The following is a 20,099-nucleotide window of genomic DNA, read 5'->3' on the forward strand; positions in this document are numbered from 1 at the left end:
GAAAGACGAGCCAAGCCACCTGAGGGATTAGAAAGTTTAGAAAGATATTCCAAAGATGAATGATCTGTCTCGAGAGTTAAATGAGTATCTTCAACATCTTGCCTCGGAATTTTTCAACACCAAAAATTCTTTTCCTGTTGTACTATACGTTCTTTCAGTTCTTTTGTTTCTGGTGTGAAGTGATGGACCCATAATTATTAAACGGTACAAAAATTCGGCTTTATTAGTATGAAACATTGCCAAACACTCGATGGAAACATCTTCACGATCCATTGTGAGCAGACGCGTCACCCATCTTGTGTACAGCTTTCTCATGTCCAAATTTTCAGTTAATTTGCGATGTACCGCACTTGCTATGTTTGCTACTCGCGCATTTTCAGTCGACGATCATCTAGTACCGCTTCTCTTCAACATTTGTGGATTGCCAGATGTGTAAAAAGTTGTGAACCCAATGGTTCTAAAATTCATTATGAAATCTGAAGACTCTATAAGCAAAATCATATTTAGAAAAAACGAGACCTACTTTAGACTACACAGTTACATGGACTGCTAATTTGGCCGAGAAAATAGCAAAACATCTAGAAGGACTAACATTAAAACGATCTGGCACGATTCCATATTCCCTTGGCTCCAAAAGAATCGAAAAGCGTTTTCATATGATTTTCTATTATTTCACAACAATTAAAAACTTTTCTGTTTTGAAAGAATCAAAAATGATTTTATTGTAATCAAGATCGATTACTAATTCCTCAACAGAAAAAAAATGAGAAATTTAGGTCATAATTTATATGAAAAAAAGATAGGAGTGCATGAATTGGAATCGGTTTTCGAAAAATTGACATCCCGTTTTTTAGAAATTGAATCAAAAATCCCCACTGATTAACGTTAGTCCTAAAAGATGTTTCCCCCTTTCCGATAATGAGCAATACTTATGTATCCATCTGTATCCAGGAGCCTTTGGAGGTAATTCTCGTTATCTGCTATCAGGACTGTGTCATCGGCGTATCCTATATTGTTGATCCCAGTGCCATTTACTTTGATTCCAAATTGTTGGACCCCGAGGGCTTCATGAAAGACACCTCTGAGGATTTTCTGAGCATTTGAAAGTTTCTTTGTCCACTCTAAATGCAACTGATTGATTCCAATACAGCGTATTTGTGGTCCATGTCAAATCGCCTCAGTATTTCAACCAGTTTATGGTATTGCACTGTGTCAAAAGGTTTTTCGTAGACTATAAAACACATAACCATATATTTTTTGTGGTCGTCGCAGTTCTGAACTAGTACTTGGGTTGCAATTAATGCCTCGTACCGAGACCACTTGTAAATCCGAATTGAGACGATTTTTGGATTTTATACAAAATCTGTAGTGAATCATTTTCAAAGTATGACTAATCAAGCTATTCAATCTGTGGTTTTCGCATCTTGTTGTGTTGTTCTTTTTTGTCAGTAGCAGATGTAAACCATTTGGTTTGGGAAATTTTGTAAGAAAAGTTGAGCAGACTTTTTCTTAATTTTACTTTTTTTGACTATTCTATATAATTAGCAATCATTCTAATTCTATAATTGTTTTTTTTTCTTCCTATAAGTATCATGGAGAGACTTCTTTTATAGGCCTAGAAGTCATCGCTTTTTCAGTATTTTGTAATTTCTCTCTTTATAAAGTGTTGATTTTTATTCAAAAATTTCAAATTTTGACTCATTGTTTATTACATAAACTAGAAGCAAGAAATTTTTTTCATTCTCATTTATTATTCATTTTTCTAAACCCACAATGACTTATATGTATGTGACTGGTCAGTATTTGGTTGGTACTTTACATGATTCATAAGGTGACACTTTTACAATTATGGTATTTTATAATTATGATATAAATACCATAAAATTAACACTGTACTTTGCCGTTTGTCACGTGATACTGGTCACATTGACGTAACTTTGGAAGCAAGTAATGCGTAATAACAGAGAGCACGTGTCACAATTGGGGTAAAAAATTCCGTTCTGGAGACTTTTCCCTCAAATATAAGTAACGTCCTGGTCGGTCTATTGAAGTTGATGATTACCAAATCAAAATCTTAATTGGATGATTATTCGAGAGGTTGCGAAAAAGCTACATGTCTTGTGCTAGTTAAGAAGCTTGATATTTGGATACTTCGCTAATTGAAAGAAATTCAATTAACACAAAGAATCAACATGTGCGATATGCACCTTAAACGAAATAACATCGACCCTTTCTTGAAAACGATCATGGAGCAAACACTATGAACCACATCGAAAGTTGAAAAACAACAAAAAAATCTCATGCTGTTAGTTTGGCGGGATTACAAAGATGTGTGTGTTTTTTGAGCTGCTTCCAAGGAACCAAACGATCAATTCTGATATTTAATGTCAACAATTAATGAAGCAATCAAAGAAAAACGGTCAGAATTGTCAAATCGGTAAGGTTCAATGTTCCACCAAGACCTCACACATCTTTGGCAACTCGTGGGAAACTATTGGAGCTTGGCTGGGAAGTGATGCCACATCTCCCACACAACCCCGATCTGGAACCATCTGATTACCATTTATTTCGAAGTTTGCAGAATTCTTTGAATTGTCAAACTTTCACAATTGACGATCGCCTTCAAGCGCACGTGGTTCAGTTTTTTGCTGATAAGAACCGGAAGATTTTAGAGCGCAGAATCATGAAGCTGAAAAAAAGGTGACAAAAGGTTATTGAGCAAAATGGAAAATACATAATTGATTAAAAACTATTCTTTGTCTTTTTTTCCTACAAAACCGAAATTACTTTGTCGTCAAGATATGTAACGTTTACAAAAACCGCACGATAACTATAACCAGCACAAGAAAATACAAGAAACATCTGGAATATATAGAAAACAGCCATTCTCTAACATACAGAATGAACAAGGGCAAATGGCACAGGTCAAAGAACAGAAAAAAGTATTCGAGAAGAAAATAAGCTAAAAGATGATTTGTCTGGGCTGTCAATTACAACAGAAGAAATTACTGGAGCAATAAATAGTTCAAAAGATGAGAAAACTGTTGAGCCAGATCTAGTGCCTATTGAATTGTTCAAAATATTGGAAAACGAATGTATCAAGAGACTTCAAAGGATTTTTAACAAAATTTATAACACAAGAAATGTGAATTAAACGAAGAGCACCTTTATGTTGGAAAAAGGTTGTCCCTGTAAATGTTTAATACACTGTTTACACCAACACTCACAATTGCACTATTTAATACGCGTTTTCATAATCAAGTTATCGTCTTCAAACACTGAAGATAAACTGGTTATCGAAACGCGCGTCAGTCGGAGTAATTGTGATTGTTGGTGTAAACAGTATATTCAGTATGAATATCACGACGGTTCTAGAAATTCCAAATTACCTGTAAAAGATATGGATTGTTAACCATTGAGCATGAGCCGCCTCTGATCTTCAGATAGTAGTATAGAATAATTTATTCCGTCAAATACACTACATGGACATACGTAATAATCCATTAAAAAATCATAATTTCTGATTTCTCAACTTTAAATGCCTATAACTCAAAAACGAGGAGTACTATGAGAGATTTTTTTATGTCGCAACATTATTTGACCGTCATCTCACTCCCGAATCATCAAGTCCCGGATCACCCTGTATACATTTTTATTAAATATATTTTTGTTATAAAACATATTTGAAGGGCTACACCACAGTTAACTTCTTGTATAACTTATTACAACCATTGATTTTTGTTAAATTACTATTGCAGAGTGACAATGGTCCTAATAGTTTTGGGAAAGCTGGATTTTGGGAGGAATTCGAGTCACTACAGCAACAGGAATCGAAACATTTATATCATAGAAAGGAAGGTGTCAAACCGGAAAATCGAAACAAAAACAGATACAAAAACATACTACCATGTAAGATATCAAAATTCATCAAATTTTCAACTTTCAAATATTTAACGTTTCGTTTTTCTTTTATAGTTGATAACACTCGGGTGAAACTTAAAGACGTAGATCCGACTGTACCCGGAAGTGATTATATCAACGCCAATTACATAAGATGGAGAGTAGACGAATCTATCGGTTCCGAATTGGGTGGTGATCCAAGTGGTAAAGTCTACATCGCCACCCAGGGTTGTCTACCTACTACTATCGCTGATTTTTGGCAGATGGTATGGCAAGAAAATTGTCAAGTAATCGTCATGACCACCAAAGAGACGGAAAGAGGGAAAAACAAATGTGCCAGGTAGATAATTATAGTCAATTACAAGATTTAAAACCGCGTCAAAAAAGAATTCTAATTTTATCATTCGTGTGTTAATCTAGTTATTGGTAATTCTCAGGAAATTACCGATCAATAAATTAATGAAAAATATTTTTTTATTTGCTCTTAAATTTGTACTATTCATATTATTAGAAATGGAAAATTTCTTGGTTCCCAGAATAAGTGACTTTTGAGGATTTAACCTCCTATGGTCGAGCCGGTAAGGTTTTTCCGGGGTGCTACGCCCCACTTTAGTAGGTCTAGACGAATGTTCCGTGATGAAAACCATTTAACAGAAGCTATTAATCGTTTTTCGACTTAATTAGATGGATTTTAATGATCCACTCATATACGAGCCAATGAGATATTTCAAATGAATCTCTACATTACAAGCCAGCGCCGTTGGGTCCTGGAACCATTCCATGAGCGTAATAATGACGATTTAACTGATGCTGTTAGTCGTTTTTTACATGGGTTTACATCATTCACGCATATACGAAACAATGAGATATTTCAAATTAATCTCATGGCATTTATCAAAAATTTCTTGAGTAATGAAAAAATTAAAGTAAAATCCGAGAGGGATTATTTACAAAATTAATATTATAACACGGATAGATAGGTTATTTCTGTACCTCTACTATAGGGTTACATAGTTATCAAATATTCTATACTCTATTTTTATTAATGAGAGAGTAATAAAATGATTAAGCATTAAAAATACTAAATTAGAAATATCTGACTCATGAATTTATATTCTGATTCAACTGCAACGATATGGACTAAACGTCCAGAAACAAAAATGAAAAAGTGGAAAGTTTTTAAAATCAATCACAATGTATATATGCAAAAAGAAATTTTTTGTCCGTTAATTCTAATTTGCATTATAATCATTGTAGTTATGGCATCAAATAATAAAAAAAATCTTTTTTCGCTGTATGTTTCACCTGTCAACTATTTCAGATTTTGTTATGTATAAAGTATACAGAATAATATGCAATTATATTATAATTTGTTTTCCTTCTAACTTTTCTAGTTTTAGATGAAGTTCTGATCCTTTTTCTATTTTCTTCCACTGCCTATATACCAATTACAAACTTTCTGTTTTTCCCTTATCTTGTTACATATTTGATTTGTTTTTAATTTTGATATTTCCAAAATATAATTTTAAAAATCATCTTTAAATTTACTTAGTTATTCAGTTCAAAAAAATTTGATTGACTGCATCATTTTAATTCAAAGATATTCAAAAATTTTTGTAATTTGTATACGATTAATTGTTTCAGATATTGGCCCGATGTAAATTGTACAAAAGAATATGAAAAAATTAAAGTTAGGAATTTGTTGGAGTCTCATACATTGCATTATACTTTGAGAGAATTTTTAGTTAGTATCGAAGGATCAAATTGTGAAAGGAAGGTGTTCCATTATCATTTTCAGGTAAATTATATGAATGTAGACCAAACATCTCATTTTTAACAACAATTCTCTTTTTTAAACCAGATTATGTTTTTTTTTATATTATATATATAAATATAATCTATTTTAGGCGTGGCCCGACCATGGTGTACCTTCTGACCCAGGCTGTGTTTTAAATTTTCTACACGAAGTGAATAAACGTCAGGAATCGTTACAAATAGAATCCCCGTTACAGCCCCCGGGGGCTATTCTAGTGCATTGTTCCGCTGGTATCGGTCGCACGGGCACATTTATAGTAATTGACATGATTTTGGACCAGTTGAAAAAATATGGTAAGTTAATAATTTGAATTTATTAAATCGGAATTAAGAGAAAAAATTCAAGTAGAAACAAAGAATCCTCATTAAACACAATATTTACCACCACCCTACACCAACCCTCGCAACTACATTGTCTAATGCGAATTTTGATAACCAAGTTATCATCTTCAGAGAGCAAAGATAAACCAATGGTTCCACAAACTCCAATTTAATCTTTATAAGGCATTGAGTTTTTAATTTACTTGTTGCTACCAATTTTTTCTCGTGAATTCAAATTGTTCTCGTCAATTTTATACTCATTTTTCGAATTATTTTGTTTGGTAGGTCTTGATTGTGAAATCGACATCCAACGTACAATTCAAATGGTGAGATCTCAACGTTCCGGAATGGTACAGACTGAAGCACAATATAAATTTGTTTACTTAGCAGTACAACATCATATAGAAACTACTACAGAAAGAATGAAGGCTGAACAAGTGAGTTTATTAATCGATATTTAAAAAAAATATCATGAATAATAAAAAAAGATAAAATTGTGTCAATAAATAATTAAGATCACTTCGACCTTTCGTGAGTACTGGTAAGACAGGACTGGCGAATATAGAGATGCACTTAGGTTTTGGAAAAAAATCATTTTGCAGTTATTCCTTTGTAATTTTAACTAGATTTTGAATGATCTGGGTTGCTCTGGACTGTTAGGAGGAAAGGAAAAGTGGATAGAAGTTAACAATAGGGATATAAAAGAAAAACTCAAGTTACAAGTTGCAAATATAAACCTTGAATAAATTATGTAGTGCCCCTAATGCGTGACACTTTATATATAATAATAATTATACAAATTATCAATTGACACAACAAAAGATGAAAACAAAAACATATATACAAAAATAAGTAAAACCATGTGAAAAATTGTTAAAGAAGAAAAATAGCAATAAGGGGAAAAGGAAATTAAAATAACTGAATAAAATATGAACGACTCGACCCAAATTGAAAAAGAAAAAGGGTCCAATGATAAAGGAAATTATACAAATGGCAAAAAAAAACATGATGCATGTAGTATATATAACATAATAAAAGAGCCATCAGAAATTGGCTGGAGCGAGATGAAATAATGCAGAAGAATAACAAATCGCATGGAAAAAATTAAGTAATTATAGAAATGCTGAAAGAAAAAGAATACAACCAGACAAATTTTGTATATTTTCTATATGAGGCGCCTAGAATCAAAATCCGCCATGTCCATCTCAAGAAATTTTCTGAAAAGTGGGAAAAACTGTCACAAACAGACCAATCATAAGATATTATTAATTTTTTTACCAAAAAATCAATAATTTTTACTTTATAACAGAGAGAAAGTATGATCGAGATCACCATAATAGTTTCATAAATATTTGAGGCATTTTTGGTGATAATTTTTTTAAAAAAACCCTCCTACATGAAATGCATCTGTTTTGATTTATAAAAATGAGGGTTACTTTCAGGATTTTACGGTAGTAGTAGAATTCATCCCTTATCTCTATAACTATGATATTAATTGAACAAACCAATAAATACCAAATTTCAATAACACTGGGTAGAATACTGAACCATGTAAAATCTTGAAATAATGCAAACCAATTATTGTAATTCTTTAAAAATTTTGAGATTCAAGCAATAGTAGTTTGTACATCGATTTTTTTGTGTACCTAATTCGATCATAATTGGAAAGTTTATGTTTGAATCAATTTCCAAATACAGTAAAACATCGTAAATCCGGAATCAGTGGGAAACGATTGGTTCTGAATGTTAGATTTTTCCGCATTTCAGTTTCATATGAACATTTGAATTCATAATAATGTAAACAAATGGAGAGGTATGCATAAAATATGATGTCACCATCTAGTGTCAAATAAAGAAGCTAAAAATTACGATACGAACGAATCAGTCCGGATTTTAGATATTCCGCGCTTAAGAAGTCCGGATTTACTATATTCAACTGTATTCAAATAGTGTATGTGTTTTTGTTTTTTTTTTCAAGTTTTCAAAATGCATTTTAATTAATGTTGTGTATCACATATCTATTAATGCAACGCATTTGTTATAGTGAAGTACAAAAAAAGAGATCTAAAATTAAGACAAAGCATTACGAAGAACACATAAAAGGGTATAACAAGTAAAAAGTTGAAGAAAATTATTCTAATTACATAAGCTACCCTGATTTATCTATATCTTATCTGTACTTTTCTAAATTTTTACAATATTCTTTAAAATTAATACATTAGTGGTACAGATATAGGCCTTCTATAGTTATTTCCGTACTTTGGTAGTTGTCTATTGTATTGTATCAATCTGTTCCCGAGTCTTATTATGGTGTTTTTTTTTGAGGTCTTCAAAATGATGACGCTTTCAAGTCAGTGTTCCCTAAAAACGTATAATCCAAATGTATAGACATCAACTTACAATAAAATCTGATCGATAAATAATTAGAGGATGTGCAATAATTTTTTTGATGTTTTTAGAAATCCATGCAACTCGGAAGAGAATACACAAACATAAGGTACAGTAATGATATAGGAAATAGTTGTATGTCTCCAACAACACCCGGCGGTTTCGGAAGTATTTCATCACCAAATAATCATCGTTGTAGTACAACCAGTATCACATGTCCCAGTGTTAATTCGGTTACTTTGAGACAAGATATTAAGAAACCGCAGAGAGCTTTGTCCGAAATATCGTTGCCAAGGTAAATCATAAATCGGCTCGTTATTGTTTTTTTTTATTAATATACAATATTCAGCCAGTATGAAAATTTTTTGTTTCCTAGAATATTTATACACACTTAAAGTCACATGGATATTATGGTAAATTTTTTTTAACGAAACTGACTGAACCTTGTAAAATACATTTCCTAACATATTTTTTTGAGTTTAGATTTAGTGATTGTATTCTTAATTAATGTATATATGATGGGATATTTTTACAGGGTTGAATTAGAAGTAGAATGTTTCGTATAGATGCTCATATTATCTACGTGGTCCTTAACAAAACTGACGAAAATGCTGGCAAACTATCTCAGAGAATATCATAAAATATATATCGTAAGTGAAAACAAAAAGTGAATAAACACAAAATTCTTGTTGATAAAATGATTAATTGTATCACTTTGTTTATATCCCATCATAATTCATTTATTGTTCGCACATATTGAATATTTGTTTCTTCGATTTCATTTTTTTCTTTCAACGACTAACATCACTTTATTGTATTTAACCATCACTCCAGTTGTTTTATTAGCAACTATTTCTGAAATATATCAGTAGCTTCAGGTATAGTATAACTAAAGTCTACTGAAGATATTTATTTCTACAACTAAACATACATTCACAACTACACAAGTACATTGTTTCATGTGCCAAGTTATCATCTTTCGGTTGAGTAGTTCGAGCGAGCAGTTGAAGCAAGACATGATAACCTTAAGGAGAACCCCGACCTCCCAAACCACATTCCAAGTCAGAGAACATCGCTTCCCTGTGTGCCACCAATTCAAATACCTTGGGGTCTTGATAACTAATGTGACAACAAGAGTTGCTGTGGGGAACACATGCTTCTTGGCAGTCCAGAGAGCGCTCATGTTTATAGGGCTATCACGAAGGTCAAAGCTCACAATTTACAAAATAATAATCCGACTCGTAGTCACATACTGATGTGAGACATGGACTATTAGTTAGTTAGATTTAGTGCAGGACGTTGAGGCGGACATGATCCAGCTAGGGATTCAACGTTGGAGGAACATGTTCAGAACAGAAAGAATTGGAAGCCGATTGTTGAGAAGGCTCTGGTTCTCAAAGGACCATAGCGCCGAGTAAAGAAAGAAGAAGAAAGGAATTATCGTCTCCAGAAACAAAACTATCTAATCTAGCTCTGCTATCTATCCTTCTATCTGCTATCTGCCATCTATCTATATCCTCTCGCAATATTTACATTCTGTGTCGGATTTTAATTTGGATCTGATTCTTTTTTTTTTCTTTCTTATATCAATGATTTCCCTTCTTCTCCGAAGAACTATTCTTGTTTTCGGTTTGCTAATAATTAGTAAACAGGGACGTAAATCAAATTTTTAATACAAACTGTTTTACTGATAATACACTGAAATTTATACAATAAGATCAACTGGTTAAGATATTGGGATCAATTTTTGACCAAAATTTGAAATAGGATACTTTTTACTTAAAATGTTATGATTACTTTGTATTGGTCCATGATGAACATTCTCAATCACTATGCTAAAAAAGTCCACAAGATGTTTCCACTTTACTAACACTTATGGTTATTTATTATGCGATTGGTAAATCTTTCACAAACACCTTGTATATTTGTTTTAAATTGTATGATGGCTCTCATTTTTCCATAGATTCACTACAGAATAATTTTCAATCACGTTAACTAACAAGAAGAACTAAGATAGTCAGAAAATTGGCAACAGACTAAGTTTTCTTTGGATTGTCTGTTAATCATATGTAACATTTTTTCGGTAAATTATTTTCTTGTAATTATGCATAATTTTTATTATTTTAACAATAAAGGTAATCTTCAGTTGACTTTAGAATTACTATACTTTATGAAATTCACAACCGAACAAACAGGATTCCTTGTGACAACTATACCAGAGTAGCTAGTTGGAAGGAAAAGTAAATTGGACATAGTTGAAACTTATGATAGTAAAATTGCATGCATCTGGTTCTTGTTACCATATTTTCAAAATAGCAACTCTTCAGTGCCGAGAAAGCTTATTTTACAACAATTACAACAAAATTTAACATTGAGTATACAATTTGATTTTTTTTTCAGACCCCCGGATGATTTAGTGAAACCTTCTCTATACGAAAACATTCCCGGTAATCCTGCAGGATCAATAATTTGTCCTGCGCCGCCCCCTCCGCCTAGAAAAGCCACGTGACCTAAGAAAAAATTAACATTATATTCCAGTTATATTTATACCTTCCCGATATGTAAAGAATGTAACTAGTAGTTGTTTAAAACTGTTTATAAGTATCCTTGAATAAATTATTTTATTTATATTGAGGTAATTTTAAAAAGTGAAACTTGGATTTTATTATTATAAAAGGTGTCCCAAAATTTACGCAAAATTTGAATTAAATAGCTGGATGTCCATGAGGATATGAATTTGTTAGCACAAGAAATCCAATTTATTGAACATCTGAAATGACGGAGTACATAGCTTTGAAATTTCTGTAGCAATAATTGCAATGTTTCAGAATAAAGTTTTTCCAATAATACCATCCAAACTAGGAAAAAATATTCAGTACTAAAAATATTCGTTTTTTAAACAACTTGTTTATTGAAATGTTTACTCTCAATGACAGTTGGCTTCAAACGACATTTAGTATTTATCAAGGATGAACTTTTCATCCCGGCGAGTGAAAAAATACTATACACACGACGAGAAAAAAGTACAAGAAAATTCAAACATTTTGTAGGTAGTTTCAACATTTCAGTAAGGCCACAATATTGCGTGACGTCATAGGTATAAAATAAACACTGAACATATGATATAAAATAAAACGATTCCCCCGGTTTTCTAAAATAAGCGTTACTATTAAACTTTAATTAATCTGAAAAATGGTATATAAATCGTGTTTTGTGCCAGGATGTGAAAATACCACGACTAAAACACCTGATGATGATTTTTTTATGATTCCTAGAAATTCGAATATACTACAAAAATGGTTTGAAAGTGTTGGTAGTTTTGACGATTATTTTAATGTAAGTAAGTTTGAAATTCAACTTATTTTTATATCTTATAGTAATTAAGTTTACTACGCTTTTAATTTTCAACGAGATTATGTAATAATGCAAGAACTTAACCTATAAAAGGTTTATTCACTTATACATAGAAAAATATATTATTTATACATGACTAATAAATGAAAACTTTCTTGTAACAGCACACGCTATGTTGACGGTAATGATAACCTCGTTATCATCAATCTGACAACTGCTCAATGTTTTTATTAAACCTCTGACGTTACAATTGAAAAGCAATGAGAATCGTTTTCTTATGTAGTTGAAAATTTGAAATTTTTGCGATTATCAATTAAATATCAAGTACTTATAAAATAAACAAAAAAAAAATAAATACTTTCTAAAAAACGCAAGTACTCTATTTTTATATGATTCCTTGCCCCAATATTAGTGAACTGTAGTTTATAGTGAAATCTAATTTTACTATTGAACAGTTCATTGTAGGTTGATGGCATAATAATCAACATCAATTAAAAGATTTACTCTTGTCAAGTTTAAAACATAAAATATTGAAATGTATCTCCTTGTAAAAACCAGGAGAGTTAATATTGAAATTATTGCAATAATATTAAAAATTTTCACTAGTTAGCCTGATACATTTTATACTGAACACCCTGTTTACACCAACACACAATTACACTGTCTAACGCGCGCTTCTAACCAAGTTATCGTCTTCAGAGACTGTTTCAGTGTAATTGGTAGTGGTGGTGTAAACAGTGTAATTGTGAGTGTTGGTGTGAACAATGTGTTCAGTATGAATATCACCAACGGTTTCAAAAATTCCAACTTAACGATATATTTCATTCATGTGATTTATTCGAAGCTGATAGTTTGCTGAAAATGAATAGAAATGATATAATTTTTTTGAAACCGACATGCACATGCGGCAGTGTGCTTTTACATTGTTTTTTCTTAGATGAAAAAGGTACCATTACAGTTGACTTAGTTCTAAAGTCTTTTTAAAAACTTTCGTGATATTTGATATAGAGTGGAGCGCAATTCGTTTCCAAACCTTTAGATATTCACCAGGTTTTGTGTCAATTGAAATTTTTAAGCACGCACATAAAAATCTTGGGAGCTTTTTATCAATTTCTATTTTAAAGTAGAAGCAAAACAAATTTTGTAATAATACTGGGATACCTTTTGATAGGCTGAAACAACAGTATGTGATTTAACATCATGAAAAATTCAGTCCAAGGTTGTCAATTTCAGAACGTCATACATTTTGTAACTTTCCATCGCTAGTAACTAGACTAGACTAGTTTTAAGCTATCTATGTGTAGTTCTTTTGAAAAATGTCTCTATTCCCTCTCTCTTTCCAAACACACTATTGAAGTTATCTACTGTATTTTTGTTTATATAATATATAGGATATATCAAAATAAAAATATTTCATCAATACTATATGTGTATAGAAAACAGAATAGCGTCAAAAGTATCAAAGTGATCAAAAATATTTTGTGATGTATTATTTTTCCAATGATGAATGCAGTTACAGATTATATTGGATGTTTGAATATAATAATGTGCTTCTGCAGAATTTTTATTTATATAATTGTTTAAACAACTCGATGTTCGATCTTCATGCAAAAAGTATTTGTTTGATTAAAATATAAGCGAATTCACAATTATACAAATAAGACCATTTGAAAAAATAAAAATAAATCAACAATTCTCCCTTTTAGAGGTTTATTTTATCCAAATTGTATCACCCGTGCCACCCTCCACTTTTTCTAATAAATATTGTCTCCACTGCTTCTAAATACATACACTCAACGGCAAATAAACCTGAAACCTAGATTTGCTCTTGTAAATTTGTTGAATATATTGATTTTTTTAATTTGAGGTAAGAATTGGTCAATTTATGTTATTTATACCAAATCTGCCACAAATTAATACTTTTTATAAATCGAAGATATAGAATTTTGGACGTACTCCACCAGCATGCTTTACGGAGAGTAATTTAGAGCTGATTTAAGTCACTAGAAGGAGGATGACGATGTCTAGCACATTTCCCTAAATTATTCACAAATGATCTATAAGTTGAATATTGGTAAATCGTGCTGGATAGTCAAGATCTGTGATTCCTATTTGCTCCAAATATTCGGTAACAATTCTGGCGGTATGTGGACGGGCATTATCCTGTATTAAATTGAATTGTTCGCCAATAAATGAAGTAAATGAGATCACAACTTCTAGAAATACTTCCTCGATGTACTTCTGAACAGTCAAAGCCCAGTATATCAATTCTGCTCGTACGTGGAAATTAATTTCACCCCAAACCATAACTAATTTTTTTTAATGATTGTAATCCGCGAAAAGTACATTCGCTTCCCTGATTGCATCCACACTATCTCGATCATCTAATTTGTATAGACCAAAACGAGACTCGTCCGAGACTAAAGTAACGCATTTCTCTTCAATGCCTTTCCAGGATTCGAAGCATCGTCCCGAGTCACCTTACCACATGTTTCGCGCCATTTCAAGTCTCTCTTGAAGCGTTTGAGCTATTAAATGTCGGTCTCTTACTATTGTTGTTGTCCTTGGTCGTCCACTGTTTGCTCTCAATCGTACCTATCAGTCTTCCGGAAACTACTAATCACATCGTGAATGGTAGACTTCGCTACCGCAAGCATTTATGCGATGTTTCGGCCTTCTCTTGCCAAGTTCGGGCTATGCCTACATAACTATTATTCTGGACCATAATAAAAAAATAAGTCTAATAATGAAAGAAAAGGCTTGATTAATATATTGATAAATCAACTTCAAGACAAATAAATCTGAGTCTTATCTAATGGTCTACTAATCCTGATCTTAAGGCATTACATTGTCAATAATAACCAGTGTCCGGTTTTTCTTGCTGTTTCAGTTTATTTTTGAGACCAATTACATCCTATTCAAAACTATTGAAAGTTTCTATCTAAAGACGTCAGGTCTAACTTTCCAACCTCATTATATATCAGTTAAACTGAATAAAGTAGTTAAATATTGGAAATGCATTTAAGTACTGGAGGAAGAGACTTGACTATCAACACAAAACTACCAAAAAGGGACACAAGAATTTTATTGACTATTGGCCATTTGGAACACTATAATTTTTGCTACCAAGTGCATCTTATGAATCAGAAATACACTTTAGACAGATATGTTATTTTACTATTAAGTTAAAAATTTTGAATAACATTTTCTATTGTGTATAAACAAATTTAATCCGTATTCTGGCTTTATTGTTTACTATTATTGTTATGTCGCCCAGTTCGTAATATCTACTCTAATAATGTAGACAGAAGAGCATTCTTCTTTTTGAAACTTGAAAAATGTTGTAGTGTAATTTAAATCTGGAGAGTGTGGATTGAATAATGACCCCCGTACATTGCTTTGTGAAAACCCCTGGACAGGTTTCAACTGTTTAAAGTTTGTTTTTTGGTTTAAAAGCCAAATACAATGACCTACAAAGATGTTAGATAAATAATTAGACAAGCTGTATTGTGAAAAAGATCAGAGGTAGAGTTGAGTAGACGATAATTGTAAGTAGGTACTTATTATTAGTTATAAATAAGAGGACTTTTTAACACAATTTGAAGAACTAATCCGCCTTAATAAGTGCCTTCTTATTTTACTAATCAGAATTGGATCTTCAGTTCAAGAAGATGTCTAGAATAGAATATGGAAAATTCTCATTATGAATCTTGAGTGATTCTAGTAGGAAGAGTTCTAACTTTTAAAATACGATAAAAGTATACAAAATTTACAGATAAAATGATCTTTTAGTGTTATATTAAATAGCCGAGAGAATTAGCAGATGGCTTACACCAAATATTTGAACTTATATAATTTATATACTTCCAAATGATGTATTAGAGATTATTAGAGTCTTTAAAGTTTTCTTTGTGGAATTAATACTGAAGATTGAAGACATTTTTAAAACATTACAAACATTTCTTTCAATTTTCTTCTTTCTAACAAGTATAAGTCCATCATTCTCACCATCGTTTAGGTGACTTGAATTTCTGTATTCCACTTTGCTGTTTAATATCATCATTCCTTGTATACTTCTTAGTATTTTCATTTCGACTGTTCTGGTCGTCTGTAGTGTCTTAATAGTATATGGTCTTGTTTTTGTTGCTTATGTAATGATAGGTCTTACAGTCCTTTTATATAACTTGATTTTACTTATGGTATTTGTTTTTTCTAAATGTCAGGCATACCAAATTACGAGACGCTTTCATTGTTTGTTCTCTTATTTCATTAAATGAAAAAAATTTTAAATCTTATCGGTTCTTTGGACTTTACTAAGCATTTCGTCTTCTCGTTGTTGATGGGCATGTTTAGTTGTTTTGCTTTATTGCTAAAGTTCTTCAATTACAGATAACAGATAATCTGGCCCATTATTAGATTCAATGATAGTAGTGTTATTTTCAATACTCAGTTATGAGCATTAATCAACTTATATTGTTAAAACAAATTATATTTTGTATATATTAGGGTTATGCAAAATATTTTGTCGAAAGCTTATTTTTTCAATTTGATGAAATTAGTTATGATTATTATTTATTACTTATTATTATGTTTTGTATAATTATCACTTTTTAGCGTAAAAATAACGGTGCTAATTAATGTTTTAAGCTTGTCAGCGTTGTTAATATTTTCTCGTATTTTTAAATATTATTGTGACACTTCATTGGTTTAAATTATATTTAAACAAAAAATAAATAATCATTATAGACATCTCAATATTTTTTCCTACCTTCCAGTAATTCCTACCAATGCCTTTGTTCTTTACTTTAGAATTCATAAACTGTACAATTTTTGTATTGTAGTTCATAAAAATGCACCAAAAGGGGAAGTACAATAATGAACATCATAAATTTACAAAATTTTCTAAAAAATCTTTTATTTATCAATAACAAAAATCTTTTGAATATTTCAAAAAATTCAATTACTACAACGATTATATTTTTTCAGTTCATTCATATTTCCATTGCATTAAAAAACAATGCAAACCGTTTTTGTTCGAACTATTTTAGTCTTTCATGAAATCAGTCATAATGCATCTTAAGCTTTTACAGTATAACAATGTTCCGCTGCTTTGGCATTAACTTGATTGAGAATAGTTTTAAGGGATGTTCCTGGTCCAACTTCAAAAGTTCTTGGAAAGTACTCTCCAGAATTTCGCTCATAAACTGTATGCAACAATTGTTCCCATTTAACTGCCTTTACTATCTAAAATGGTATTAAAAAAAATTAAATTAGTAAATTAAATTCTTAAGCCAAATACACAGGGATCAAAAGAAACTGATTTTTGACGAAAATCACCAACCAGTTTGCAATGAATACCAATCTTTGTATTTCAAAAGGGAACTACAGACAGAGCAACTGGTTGCCAACCAGTCGGCAACCGGTTTAAAGAAACTCGACATGTTGATTCGCTGGCAACTTGAATCATCCACCTCTCACAAGGTTTCAATGGACGAGAGTTATTTTGTTTTCAATCTGATCACAAAAACACGAGTTTTTCAATTCAACAGGTAATTCGTTCTAGTGAAATTAATGTATTCATTTCTTTTATTTTTTTTGTTTCTTGAAACTTGTTTTATTTTTTTTGTATAAAAAGCAACCACAATAGATTGTACTTTCTATTAATTCAAATAATGCCTGCCATGTGGAGATGCCTATGGATATTGATCTTTAACTTCTGTAGGTTGTAGTATTAGGGAATGACGTAGCTGATTCCACAGGCTTGAACTTCTCTGAAGAAGTCTGGGCGTGTGCAGACGAACTTTCTGTTTATGAGTCACGTCTACCTGTCGAATAGATCAAACAATTACTCTCTAAGTGAGATAATGTTGGACAGCTGAGAAGAGCATCTACCGTGGTAGTATCGGTAAATCACGTCGGGTCAGCGATCTTTCTTCTGCGCTCTTAACTCCACAAGTTTCTGAACCGAGCATCCTCAAGATATGCTCGGGGGTCGAGCTTCAAATGTGCAAGAAATATACCAAATATGGACGAAGTTTGTACATTTGCAAAAGAAGTTTTACTGGATTGTTCTGTTAGACCTGAGGTCATTTATTTTTTTATATAGTTAAACTGAAAAAGGTGATGTTGAATAGCTCCTGTGACTCCAGTCTAATACAATTATCTATTTAAAAATTCTGAAAAGGTCAAAATTGTTGGTAATTTTAATTACCTCAAGTTGTTATAAACCAAAATGAACCATTCTGTACTTTTGGGTCATTCATGTATTGGTTATAATTGAGTCTGCTGTGTGTGCTGAGACATGTCACTAATCAGTTGACAACTAATTGGTGACATTAGACACTTTTGAGTTTAGTTTCTTTTCAATTGCTCCCAGTGTATTGGGGCTTAGGGGGTAGGAATTATATTAAGAAGTATAAATTTTTTGTGTGGAATGGGGTCAAGTTTCCTACTGAAAGATAAGGTATTACATTTCAGTTATACAGTCATACAGTTAAAATTTTACCTGTTTTGGTAATTGAGATCTAATATGAGCTGCATTTTTATATGATTTTCCATCAACATTAGAATACACTCTTATAGCAGGATCATTAACTTCTGACTTATCCAATGCTTTCCTAAATGTTTCCACTGCTGGCTTCATTAATTCTGAATGAAAAGCTCCGCTAACTGGTAATCTCCGCACCTTTTTGAGATTAAACTCTTTGGCATTTTTTTCAATAAAATCAATGGCCTGAAATTTTGTGTACATTTGCACATTAGTTATATCAACATTCAGACAAGTTAGAAAGCCTAAAATTAAAATTAGTAAGAATTGAAATGTGACAACAGGTTATACACTTTTAATGTCATAAATGTAAATGGTAAGGGGAAGACAAAAATGAAGTAGTTTCTTAACTGATTCAACAAAATAAAAATAATGCAAATAGATTATATTTCATGGAAAATAATATACCGGAATTTTAGTTTCTGGAAGTTCAAAGATTACTACAAATACAGACAATTAGAAAAGAATATGCCAGAATTTTAAATTCTGTAAAGTTCTAAAATTCATACAAATTGAGAAAATTAAAAAAGAATATGCCAGAATTGCTAGAATTTCAATTTTTTGAAAGTTTAAAAATATTAAATTACAGAGCTCATGGTAATAACAGTTAAAAAGTAAAGTACTAAAATATGTTAATCAAATGATTTCTCAAAGAAGATAAAAAAATGGAACCCAACTTACTGATTCACTGCCTGATATTACTTTACAATGTGGAAAAAGGTAATTTGCTACTTTACAGTCTGGTAGAGGGTCTCCTTTATCCATAGCCCAAGCTTTGGCTTTTTGACATGCTAAACTTAGTTTACTATCTGGTCCATACATGACAGTTGCCATACCACCTTTATAGGCATCACTAGCCAATTGCATAGCCTCAGCCCTGATTCTAACTAACTGCAAAGCTAGTACAAAAACAATGACCAATATGAATTTATTAATAACAAAATGTTTTGACATATTGTCTCCTCCTAAGTAGATAAATAAATAAAATAAATGGATATTTTAATCCAATAAATAATCAGGATTGAATAATTACACCTGCTTACCCCTTTCAAATCCAAGTGCTCCTGCAAAAACTAAAGCAGTTATTTCTCCCAAACTGAAACCAGCAGTTGCTACACAGTTTGCAATAGCATTTGGCCTTTCCTCTTTAAGTTGCTCTAGTGCTGCTAATGATGCAACCATTACTGCGGGTTGGCAGTACTTAGTTTGATCTAATGTTTCTTTGGGACCTTCTAAGCATATCTTCAACAAATTATACCCTAAAATGTAATTTGCTAATTCAAATAGATCTTTTGCCATAGGAAACTTCATTAGATCTTTTGCCATTCCAACATACTGAGTTCCTTGGCCGGGGAAGAGGATAATAGACGCATCTCTTGGATCTTTTTTTTCCATTTGATAGAAATCGCCTTGTTTTCGTATTTTGGTACCTCGAGGATATGGTAAAGTAGTCCATTGTTGTTTGTATTCCTTAGTAACATCTTGGAATGTTGACGAATCGTCTAATAATCTTTTTAAAGGAGATTCTTTTTTATTTTTTGATCCACAACATACTTTAATCGAAATAAAGAATTGTCGTACACTTGGATACACATGTTTAATTTCAGTCAATAAACTCGGTTTAATTTGTGGAATCATTTCAAAGGTATAACGACAGTTAATAAATTATTATTTGGGTTTATATAGCATTTAAATCATGAAACTAACCTCACAAAATTCTTCAGTGGGACAGCGTACAGAACACATACCACTGTCTGTGGTACAGAATAAGACC

General features: G+C 31.6%; 2 protein-coding genes across 6 annotated transcripts in view; one reads left to right on the forward strand and one right to left on the reverse strand.

The window, feature by feature from the left end:
- LOC130440582 (tyrosine-protein phosphatase non-receptor type 11) overlaps window positions 1–12,133 on the forward strand; it is a 62,312-nt gene extending 50,179 nt beyond the window's left edge. For 3 of the 4 annotated variants that reach the window (XM_056773835.1, XM_056773836.1, XM_056773837.1), the window contains 7 exons: window positions 3,759–3,909; window positions 3,976–4,240; window positions 5,545–5,698; window positions 5,808–6,009; window positions 6,322–6,473; window positions 8,496–8,719; window positions 10,825–12,133. In XM_056773835.1, coding sequence (XP_056629813.1) covers window positions 3,759–3,909; window positions 3,976–4,240; window positions 5,545–5,698; window positions 5,808–6,009; window positions 6,322–6,473; window positions 8,496–8,719; window positions 10,825–10,933 — 1,257 coding nt within the window. In that variant the 3' untranslated portion in view covers window positions 10,934–12,133. Of the gene's footprint in view, window positions 1–3,758; window positions 3,910–3,975; window positions 4,241–5,544; window positions 5,699–5,807; window positions 6,010–6,321; window positions 6,474–8,495; window positions 8,720–8,959; window positions 9,075–10,824 lie in introns of all 4 variants that reach the window. The other variant, XR_008909554.1, reaches the window with a different exon arrangement.
- A 4,530-nt stretch (window positions 12,134–16,663) lies between these two features.
- On the reverse strand, window positions 16,664–20,099 carry LOC130440583 (probable malonyl-CoA-acyl carrier protein transacylase, mitochondrial). 2 transcript variants are annotated; one of them, XM_056773840.1, is made up of 5 exons: window positions 19,662–20,081; window positions 19,369–19,584; window positions 19,007–19,224; window positions 18,284–18,511; window positions 16,668–17,022 (listed from the first exon to the last, which is right to left on the reverse strand). In XM_056773840.1, the coding sequence occupies exons 1-5, from the start codon at window positions 19,804–19,806 to the stop codon at window positions 16,855–16,857; spliced, it is 975 nt and encodes a 324-aa protein (XP_056629818.1). In that variant the 5' UTR covers window positions 19,807–20,081; the 3' UTR covers window positions 16,668–16,854. The 2 variants fall into 2 exon arrangements, with proteins under 2 accessions (XP_056629816.1, XP_056629818.1); XM_056773838.1 differs by having other exon boundaries at window positions 16,664–17,022; window positions 19,369–20,099.

Source organism: Diorhabda sublineata, chromosome 2 (genome assembly GCF_026230105.1).
Source record: "Diorhabda sublineata isolate icDioSubl1.1 chromosome 2, icDioSubl1.1, whole genome shotgun sequence".
In the NCBI taxonomy this organism is placed as follows: domain Eukaryota; kingdom Metazoa; phylum Arthropoda; class Insecta; order Coleoptera; family Chrysomelidae; genus Diorhabda; species Diorhabda sublineata.